Source organism: Pleuronectes platessa, chromosome 16, assembly GCF_947347685.1.
Source record: "Pleuronectes platessa chromosome 16, fPlePla1.1, whole genome shotgun sequence".
NCBI lineage: Eukaryota > Metazoa > Chordata > Actinopteri > Pleuronectiformes > Pleuronectidae > Pleuronectes > Pleuronectes platessa.
Genome location: NC_070641.1, coordinates 22,701,854 through 22,712,998, shown reverse-complemented (window position 1 = coordinate 22,712,998; position 11,145 = coordinate 22,701,854). Strand labels below are relative to the sequence as shown.

The window sequence follows — 11,145 nt, the reverse complement described above, 5'->3', positions numbered from 1 at the left end:
GGAAGAGGGACAGAGAGACAGGAGACACAAGGGGGAGGTAGAGAGACTAATTTTTTTAAGTTTACCTCAAACTGTGCAAGACACACAAACACATGGAATCACGTACACACATAAGAATCCATGACAGTAATATAAAAGCCTATGTTAAATAAAGTAGGAATATAAGAGCAGTAAACGTACTTCAACAAATAGGAAATTATCTAATATATAAGATGAGGTTGTTATTATGGAAGTTCAGTGAATGAGACATTTATCCTCTGTCCTCTCATGTCTTTTCACAGATGGCTCACAGGCTCCTGCTACGTCGAATTGGACGCTGTCTTCCACAGACATCCGCTGCCTCCCGTCCTCCACTGCCTCCGTCGCCTCCTCCTCTTTCTCCACCTCCCTGCAGTCCAACACAGCCCGGGTGTTCCTCCCTCTCTCCGTCACGCACTGCCCCTCGCTCCCTCCTCACACCTTCAGCCGGGCGGTCTCCTTCAACGTCCAGGACCACGACGACTTCACCGAGAGGGTCATCAACAGCGAGCTGCCCGTGCTCGTCGACTTCCACGCACAGTGAGACTTTTACTCTTTCAAGTTGAGAGCAGGACATATTGATTTCACGTTCAGATTTTATTATATTTTCACTCTGTGTGGTCTTAAAAACTCTTAAATTTAACTTTAACCTGCAGAAACCCTGATTCATGTAATCTCTCTCAAACTCCCTGGGGTGACTTGAATCTCATGGCTACACATGTTTGTGTCTCGCTGTTTAAAAAATACACATGCATGTACGTACACGTGAGAACCACCATGAGGGATTCCCCTGACAAGTTGTGCAAGGTTACACAGCAACTCCAGTTACAGTCACTGGTTGGACTGGGTCCTGTAGAGGCGGCTTCACCTCACTGGGGTCTGGATTATTTATTGCAAATTCTATTCCTGGTGCTTTCTGACGATAGGAGTGAACCTCAGTGTGTTTCATCTGGATCTAGTCAGTTTATTTTTTTTATATATATGTTTTGTAGCAGTCAAACTCCATTCTGTTGTGTTGTGACTGTTGTGTTTGTGTGTTGTTCATCAGGTGGTGTGGTCCCTGTAAGATCCTCGGGCCGAGGCTGGAGAAGGCTATAGCGAACCAGAAGGGCCGCGTGGCCATGGCCAAAGTTGACATAGACGACCACACAGACCTCGCTATTGAATATGGGGTGAGAGTTCTTTTTATTGTGTTAGCTTCTAAACTTTGAGGTTTGTAGTTTGTGTAGAGAACAAATTGTTAGTGGCCTTGAATGAAATTTTGCTAAAATGACACCAGCTGTCAAAAGTGGATGATTTAAAATAGTTGTAGTTGTATAACTTAATGTTGTTGTTCGTATGTCACATGACTTCCTGTGTCCTCCAGGTGTCTGCTGTCCCGACAGTCATCGCCATTCGTGGAGGAGACGTGGTCGGCCAATTCGTCGGGATCAAAGACGACGATGAGCTGGAGTCGTTTGTCAGCAAAGTCATTGGACAGTGAAGCATGTGTCCCCGCCCCCCCCCCCCCCCCCCCCCACTCACCAACATACTTCTTCTTTCTTTTGTTCGACTCCAACATGGCCCGGCAGCCCTTCGCCGCCGCCATCTTGAACCTGTTTAGCAGGCACCAACAACAATTACAGCCGTGCCACCATCCCAGCTGGCAAACTCTCAAACCCTCACACCCTCACACCCAGACCTCGACACTCTGCCTCCGCTGCTCCGCTCTTGCTTCTCTAGTCTAGCGCTGGGTGTGGGCCTCCATTAGCCCTTTAGTTCACGCTGTGCTCCATTTTGGAGGCAGCTCCATTTCTCTTGAATAATGTGACGGCTCCTCGGCTCCTCACCATAACCCCGGAGCCGCCGAGCTGGTGTGTAACAGTTCAATGTAAACGTTTGTAGAATGGAACGTACAACCCTGTTACGCACTTATTCTGTTTTACATGAGGGACGAGCAATTTATAGTTTTAACGTTGAAGAGGATTTAACTTAAAACCAGACGATACTGAATGGGAATCGTGACAGTGTTACCTGTAGTTCCTGCTTTTCTCCAGGAGAGGGTGGCATTTCTTTTAACATTGCAGAGCCACACATGGTCATTTTACACCATTATGCCTAATACTGTGAGAGGAAGGTGTGTTTGTGTGTGTGCGTGTGTGTCTGTGTGTGTGTGTGTGTGTGTGTACGTACGTCTTTAGGTCCCGACTGTGAAGCTTAAGTCGAGCAGGAATTGCAAATTCTGACTTTTATTTAGTTTATTATTGAAATGAACTCTATGTACAGAAAACATGTGATAAAAGTCGGTAATAAAGAAAACAAAAGATGTTCTGTATTCAGCTTGTGTTTTTTCCTGTGTTTGAATAAAAAAGAAGATGGTGGTTTTACTCTGATCGACTCCGCCGAGGATTTGATGTTTCACCGTTTCAACCAACTACTGAACCGGTTTACTTGAAACGAGCTGGAAGGTTTGAGTTTGTTCCAACAATAACAAATTAACTTTTGGAGCAGATTCAATTAAAGGGGCACAGACAGGAATGTGAGATGTAGTGTTTCTCCACATTGTTGTGGTTTCGTATAGAAATAACCAGAACTCTAAAAACTAATTGAATTTAAGGGCTTTGGTAGAGGTCTGTGCTCGTTTTTTGTGCTCAGAGCATTAAAATGCATAAGAAATATTGTTTTGGGGCAAGTACCTTGTGTTTTGCTATCATCACCATAAGTTCTGTTGTAGTTGTGGTTAAATTCTCAGACAATAACTCAAACCCTGGAAGTTTCGTGAAACATCCGAGGCAGGAGATGAAATGTCTCAGATCAAAAGAGGGCGGTGGTCAACTTTAGTTTGCAGCGATGGAAATGAAGTTTATTGTGAGAAGCTGATTCAAATCTGTTGTATTTCATCTGCTGGTTGTTTGTCAATCATCTGCTGAACTGTGACCCTCGCCAAGGTAAACACACAAACCTGGCTTCCTGCTTTTCAATCATAGGAATGTCAAATGTTGTAATGTTTTGACCCTGTCTGTTTGTTTGTAAGCAAGATTACACAAAAACTGCCGAGTGTGTTTGGTGGAAGGATGTGTTCTGTGTGTGTTTATTGAATTCAAGGGGCCTTGGCAGAGGAATGTGCTCCTCTGACAATCTAGTTCTATTCAGGTTTCTGTTTTAGTCATTCAAACATAATTTTATATTCATCCAGCGACTTTTTCTATCTCTGCCTCTTCAGTGGATTCGCCTTTTTGTTTTCTCTTTTAATTTAATTGTGTCCCACGTGCTCGTTTGCTGCACTTATAATAAATATGTAGTAAACTTATAATAATAATAGGGCCAGATTTGAAGAGCCTGGAGTAAACGAGGTGAAACGGGGCTGAAGGAGACAGCAGCCAACCTGCAGTCAGACAGTTATTACATCATCATTCCCTCCTATCTCAAAAATCATTAATCCTTCCCATCCTGGTGCATGAAGTCATCCACAGCTGAGAGGATCAGGCACCGACCTGCAGACGCCTCTGAAGAGATCAACAGTCGACACGTTCACTGGTCCTGGCTCCGAGTCGCCAGGGGACAGGATCCTCAGCAGCAGCCAGAAGCACAGACCCAGCGGTATTTGTTTTTTTTGCAAAAGAGGGAATTCCACTGGCATTACATAGGCAGGTGATGAGAGAGGGAGGTGATCCAGATGTACAGACATGGCTGTTGTGAGCCGGATGAAAGACATTCCTTTTAACGTGTGTGGGTCTGAACCACAGCACCTTGGTAAATGATCTCCCATTTTAACCAGCGTCGACCTTCTTCTTCTTCTTGTCAGCTTGTGGGCTTTCCAGTAATCACTGACTGGTCTGCAGGCCTCAGGGCTCATGACTCAATCTGCGCCCCCCCGTCCCCCCCACCCCAGGACACACATATCTGTCTCATCCTCATTGTCTGACCTCAGACACACAAGCGAGGTGAGTGTGGAGATGACGACAGCTCCAAAGGTTCAAGAGCAGCAGTAACTCTACACCTTTTTGTGTAAAAAACAATAGACCACACCTCCACCCTGGCTCCCGCTGTCTCTCTCTCTTACTCAACCTCTCTTATGACCATATAAGGCAAAAAAAAAGACAGGGGAAGCCAGTGGCTGCTGCTGCTGCTGCTGAGCAAACCGCCTGAGAGACGCTGAGGGGCAGAGTTGCAGAATTTTTTCTGGTGCCTCCGTCCTACGTTGCTCTCTGCGCCTGAAACTGTGAATGTTTGCTGAGAGTTTGTTTGAGAATTAAAGTGCCTGATGACACGGAGGCCAAATGCTCCGGCCGCGAGGTCGAGACATGGCTGTGGAAGTGTCTGTCTGTGTGTGTGTGGGGGAGACACTCTGCAACAACAGATCTGCCGCAGCCTGAGAGAAATCTGTGTTTATAGTAAACACGTAACTGTATTTGTATTAGAAACACACGCTGCCCTCCAACTTGTTCGGCCTCGGCTCTGCTCCAGACTGAAGCCAGCCTGAGACAGACAAAACAACCTCTGCTGCTCAGTAGCCCTCCATCTTTCTCCCATGCATCACAACAGCACTTATGGCTCACGATGACGTGTGGGCGTGCATGGGCCAGGTTGTGAGAGCAGTTCAGATGATGAAGGAGGAAAGAGACGTGTTAACAAAAGAGGGGAAGCTTTGCGTAGTTTCCCTTGACTTCACATTCCTCAGTGCTGTGAGTCAACATGTGTGTTATCGCTGCTTTCAGGGAGCTGATTCCTGTGGAGCTGAAGAGGAGGATGGAGGCGAGAGAAGACAGAAGACAGGGCTGAACTCTTATTGTTGCATCAACTTAGAAGCTGAAGTCGATCCTGATTATTCTTTGTGGTTCTCGGCTGTTCGGGACACACACACACACACACACACACACGCCAGCATTCTCATGTCAACAGAATAAGTGGTTTGAGCAGGAGGGCGTTGCACATGCTGGGGAAGGATGTGGAACAAAACACAAGTTGTTGGAATGAGCGGCGACATGTGTTCCCGGGGATCCCATTAAAAACATGTGTGTGTTGGATTGTGTCTCAGTGCAAGTCAGGTAAGAGGTTACAGCTGGAAGGTCTCAGATCTGAGCCTCTGTATATTTATACACATTTCCATGTTCATGGATGAGGGCACGCACACACACACACACACACACACACACAGACAAACACACACAGTCATATTCTCACAGAGACACTGGAGCGCATGAACGTCCACACACATGAATTCACACAAGTAATTACACGGCGGGAGCGGTCAGTGAGTTAACATGGCACCCTTTTAATGTGCTGACACTGAATGGGTCCTTTTTCCCCCGACTGGATGATATAATGGCTTTGCACACCCTGAATTACAGACACACCCTGCTGCTATTACAACCGACTGAAGGAGAGAGAGAGAGAGTAGGTCACAGTGAAAAGGAGGGCGTGAGGTGGAGAGAGGAAGGGAGGGAGGGAGGGAGGGAGGGAGGGAGGGAGGGAGGTCAGAAGTGTCCATATTTGGTCATTTTTCCCAGCGTTTATGCCTTTTTAAGCCCCGTTCTGTGTCTACATGTGTGAACTTTCTCTCAGTTTAACCTTAAATCCACAATTGTTTACTTTTTATTTATTTGTTCTATGCACACAGTCTCCCTCTGTCTCCCCCCCCCCCCCCCCCTTTCTCCTCCGCTCGGCCCTCTCTCTCCTCTCTCGGCATCTGGTCCTGCTCAAGTAACGGGCCACGGCGTGATCTTTGACCCCTGAGCTGAAATTTCAGATATTTCCCATCCGTCCCGAACCCAGAGAGTGTGTGTGAGATTTATAGATTCCTCCAGACGGCCAGGTCGAAGCGTCAAATGTTTTTTGCCTTACATGCACACATGTGATGCCCGGCTGCTCAACCTACAGGAGCTCACATTCCTTTCACAGTGACACACAACGTGCACGTAAATCACACGTGTCACAGAAAATGTGATTTTCCTGCGTTTATGAATGGACGCCTGCCACGACTGAGGCGCCATTAAACTGCCGGCGTTGTTTTGTGCGGTGTGAGGAATGTGTAGTGGACGTCACCGGCGGAGGCCAGGTTCTCCACAGGTCGTGTTACAGGTTCCTCTGTTTCGTGTTCTGGCCTCTTGTCTGGAATCAGCCTCCAGGTGAAGAGAGGAAGATGGAGCAGAGAGAGGTCACTTCCTTCCTCTGAACCCTTTACACCCACAGACACATCTGTTCATGAACAACATCAATCCTGTGATGTGTTATTTTGACCTAATTTCGTACTTTTAGCTATTTCAACTGTTTATGTGTTATTTAACTTTCACTATCACCAATTATGCATGAGACGTTTAGTTTTCACATATTTTAATTGGCAACCTACTGAGCGTGTGGATCTTTTCAATCAAATCCTATTATTTCTTCCCACAATCTTTCCCATGGAGGAAGCAGATGCACGATAAGCCCTGGATAGAAGTCGCTGCTTTAAATTATCTCCTGGCCTCAGTTTGTTCTGATCAAAGCTGCTTAATTTTCAAATATGCTTCATTCGGACAAAGTGTAAAACCTTTTATTTTCCATTGCTAACGTCTCCCTGCTGGTTGTGGCATGTGAATTGGCTGCGTGCCTCCAGTTCCACTCCACTCACTGGGTTTCAGATCGATCCCAGAGGGGCGTTTGAAGTAAACAGGTTCTCATTGTACTATTTCATTCTCCTGCAAGGATTTTGGCAGCGGCCCCTCGGAACTATCGCCTCCAACACCCAGAGATACCAGTCCTCTTTGCACACTGGTCTCCTGTGATTCCTCTTCTTTCTACATCCAATTAATAACTGTCTTTACTCGAGTTCTCCTCCATTTTTTATCTTTTCATCATCGACGAGTTCGAGCCCAGGAAAACAAACGTCAGGGTTGATTTGTTGGACTGAGAAAGTGTTTCTCCCACTCGTAGTAATTAGGTCTCCACCTGCGGCGGTTCCCAGGTAATGTGAACGTGTCTCGTCATGAACCTGGTCTGACCTGCTTCTATGATGAGAACCCGTGTAAATCAAATACCTGTCATGTTTTTTATCTAACGTCTTGATCACTGACGGGTGAACGGATAAAATTACATAACAGCACAACATCACTGCGAAATTAAGAGGGAGAGTCCTGACAGGAAAAAAAGCCAAAATAGATTTTACACATAGATGTTTAATCATAATCACTATTATAAATGTGTATTTCTACAAGTAAAGTACATTTAGTTTCATCCACATTTACATTTTTACACCTGGAGCCAAGAGCTCAGGCAAGTTTTATGAGGTAGGTAATAAAAATATTTCAATTCCCTTGGTGTGAAACCGAGGCCAATAGGGTGAAGTTACTTATTTTTTAACAAGAACATGCTCATACCATTTTCAGGCCAGAGTCCACGGAGCCAAAGTGTCAGACTCAGGCCTAATCAGGTCAAATGGTCCGTCTGACCTCTGACCTCTGACCTTTTCAATGGAGGGGAGAGAAACCATAATAATAAACTTCATTTTTATAGTACCTTTCATTAAAACAACATGTATGAATATATGAGCTTCATTCCAACATTGGACTGAGGAAAGTGAGCAACTGTTTTGTAAGTTTCATTCTCAACTGTTGTGGGAGATGTTGGGTTCCTCTATAATTTTGTCAGGTCTCTATGTGATCTGGTGCAATGCAAATATAATTGATTTGAGTCGAATTACAAACAAAGTAACGTAATATTCCTGCTTCTAAATTCAAATGGCCTTTAATGCGTCAGAGTTGACAATAAAGTTGACTTTGACTACTCAGTTTTCCCAGTAGACAGTGGTCAGACACATGATGGAGGTCCTGAGTGATGGAGTCCATCCTGAGAGTGGCTGCTACTTATATCTCAGGTTTTTGTGTACTTATATCTTCTGTCTACTCTTATGTCTACACAGAGAAACTGCATTTTAATCCTGTCTATGTCCTGTGCATGAGGCAAAATGTATTAAGTTGACTTTGACTTCTTGTTGTGTGTCGGTGGTCGGACACATGATGGAGGTCCTAGGTGATGGAGTCCATCCTGAGAGGAGCTGCTACTTATAAGGGCATAAACCCCCTTAGTGTGCACATACCTCCTCCATTAAGCAGCTTCATGTGGGACCCTCTCCTCTGCACCTCCTCGACTTCCGCTTCTCCCTCAGCGGCTGTCACCCTTTCAAACCTTCAGCCCGACCCCGGGACCCGCTGATTGGTCCCGGTGCGAGTCGATCAGCGAAGCGCGGCGGCTGATTGGTCCGGAGCAGGAGCGGATCCGCGAGGCGGGGCGGACGCGCGAGGAGGCGGCCGGGACCCGCCTCGGAGCTGGACCGCACCCCGGCGCCGGCTGTCTGCGCACCGGGCGGAATTACGCGAGCCACCGCGCAGCCAGTGGAAGAGGGAGGGAGGGAGAGCAGGAAGAGGGTGAGAGAAGAAAAGAAAGAGTGAGAGAGCCAGAGAGAGAGAGAGAGAGAGAGGAAGCCAGAACTCTCCGCGAGGCTCGACGGGAAAAGAAGTTTGACTCACGGCGACGCGGACCGAGCCACTCGCTTGTTGTTAGCCACCTCTGATCGGCCCCCTGCACCCCTACGAGCAGGTAAGGACCCCGGGATTCAACTCTTTTCCTCGGCCATGCTCTCCCTCCTCTGCCCGCTCGCTCCGGCCGTCACTTCCAGCAAGTGCAGGGAACCAGGAAGCGGCGCGGCGGCGAGTTAGAGCCGCGCTGGGCGGAGAGAGAGACCTCCGCGGCGCGTCCGAGCCCCGGGGCTGCTGCGACTTCAACCCGCTAACTTACTCACTTTTAAATAATATATTATTTATGCTTTATCAACCGGAAGCAGTCGAGTTTAGTTTGAGAAGCAAGAAGCTAAAGTAAAAAGTGCAGAGGCAGGAAGTGATTCGCTTGAATGAGTTGCAGGAGGAGGCCGGGGGAGAGCTCGGCCTCGAGCGGGATGGAGGTGACCGAGAAGCGGGCACGCAGCTCACAGAGGGCCCGGTGGGTCGGTTCTGATGGTCCCGATGGCTCCCTGGGGACCCGGAGAAGTCTATGATTATTATGATTAGTTAGCAATGGCGGAACTTTCCGTGTTTGAAGCGTCAAGAACAAGACGACGTGTGTGGCCGGTAACGTGTCTGGCTGGCGGCATGACGTCACCAGGTCACCAGTGGACCCCCCTAAGAACTTATGAAAATATGACTTAAAACTAAAATATATAAAATATGTCTGTGATGATCATAGAACATGCACATGTGTGTTGACCATTGTTGCATGTAAATGTAAATTACATGTAAAGTACATTACAACAATACCATTTAGTTCCCAGGTGCCCCCCCCCGCCCCTTTTTATAAACCTAAAATATGACTTAAACATATCAGTTTAAGCTGTTTTGCTGTTGTCTGTGATGATCAAAGTAGATTAAACACATGGATCTTCATCATAACCATTTTTTAAAAATATATTTGTATATATATCTAATGTACATTTCAAACAATCCCATATAGTAGCTTATGTGTGAGACATGCTGTGTGCACGGGTAGCGGCATGATGTCCCAGATGGACCCCCCCCCCTTATAAACTTAAAATATAACTTAAAGGTTCAGTGTGTAGAATTTAGTGACACCTAGTGGTGAGGTGTCGTGCTGCAGCTGAACACCCCTCACCTCACCCTCTCCCTCCGAACATGAAGGGGAACCTGTGGAAACCTTCAGTTGTTTTAAAAACCCAAAAAGTGGACTACCGCAAAAAAAACAACATGGCTGCCTCCGTAGAGAGGACCCGCTCCTGATGTAGATATAACAATTTTAAATATAAAGGCCCCGTTGTAGGGTAAAGAAAACAAATTGTGCACTTTAATTGTACACAATGGTGAAAACATAACTAGGATTATTTTGTTGCGAGTCATGCTATGTCCATGGCTGGCAGCATGATGTCACCATGTCACCGCCCCCCCCCCCCCCCCCCCACACACACACCAAAAAAAAAACAATCTGTGATGATCACCAGCAATTCGTTCTGCGTCAGGAAGCTGAGCCAGCACTTATCAGAAATGGCACATATACGCCAGGAGCCGGGTTGAAAGCTTCAGTTAACATTACAGCTCGGTGACGAAAGCACAAACAAGCTCTCTGAGATGATTAAACTGCAGGAGAGGTGATTGACACGTCACGAAAAAACAACTCCAGCCATAGCCTGGACTCAGGGGAGCTAAGCAGATAACTGCAGATACCCTCACATTCACTGGGTCGTATAATAATTACAGAATCATAAATGCATCGGTTGTTGTATCGTACAGATTCGGTTGCACAAACATGGGGATGCCAGCTGAAAATGATCAGGTTGGGCTTTTACTCAGAGCGCAGTCCGCTGTGATGAGTATTTGCTTGGCAGCATGAATTTTCCACAGCTTAGGAGATTTTTATGGGGTATATCAATATCCAGCCAAGTTAAGTACACTTTATTTATTTACTGCAATGTCACAAATCTTTCTGGGAGAGCTTCGTCAGCTGCAAGGCTCCCTCTAATCTTGGAGCCTTCAAACTTAAGGACATATTGAGTCAAGCGGGTTTCAATCAGGAGTGTGTGTGTGTGGGGGGGGGGGGGGGGGGGGGGAGGTGTAACGCTGATTACCGACGGCTTCAAGCTGTGTATAGTTTGTTAGGTCCAATCTTGCAGTTTCAAGTTTTCGTGCTATCAGGACAGTTTTCCACCCCCTCGCTTTTAGGTGGTAGATGGTCGTGTTTGCTCCCTGGGAAGCAAACAGACTCTGGTATGCTTGCAAACCCCTCAGAGTTTGAGGAAGGGGAGCTGCGTGGCTCAGTATTTGAAGCATTCTTGTGAACTTAACCTCAAGTCAGACTGGGCATTGTAGCACTCGCAACTCCTGCATTCCTCCACCCAAACCTGCTCCTCCATTGAACAGAGTGTTCGTGGTGTCAGGGAAGGTGAGCACACAACCTTTCTCCTCCTGCTTTCGGTAATCGGAACCAAACTCTCCGGTCCAGCTCGGGTTCTCTGCCAAGAACCCATTAAACTACAGTGGTATAGAATTATTTGTTTAAATGATGCGTCATGCTGAAATACCCAGAAGCTTGTGTGTGTGAGTCTAGTCTTATGTGGCATGTGTGTGTCTACTTCTATTCAAGTCATCAACTCCTATCCAAATCAAG

At 46.7% G+C, this 11,145-nt stretch overlaps 1 protein-coding gene across 1 annotated transcript; it reads left to right on the top strand.

The window, feature by feature from the left end:
• Window positions 1-281: 281 nt before the first annotated feature.
• LOC128458582 (thioredoxin, mitochondrial-like) lies at window positions 282-2,332 on the top strand. The gene is given in 4 exon segments (XM_053443470.1): window positions 282-315; window positions 318-558; window positions 1,067-1,190; window positions 1,385-2,332. Coding segments are annotated over 4 exon segments (516 nt in total). The 3' UTR covers window positions 1,502-2,332.
• The last annotated feature ends 8,813 nt before the right edge of the window (window positions 2,333-11,145 follow it).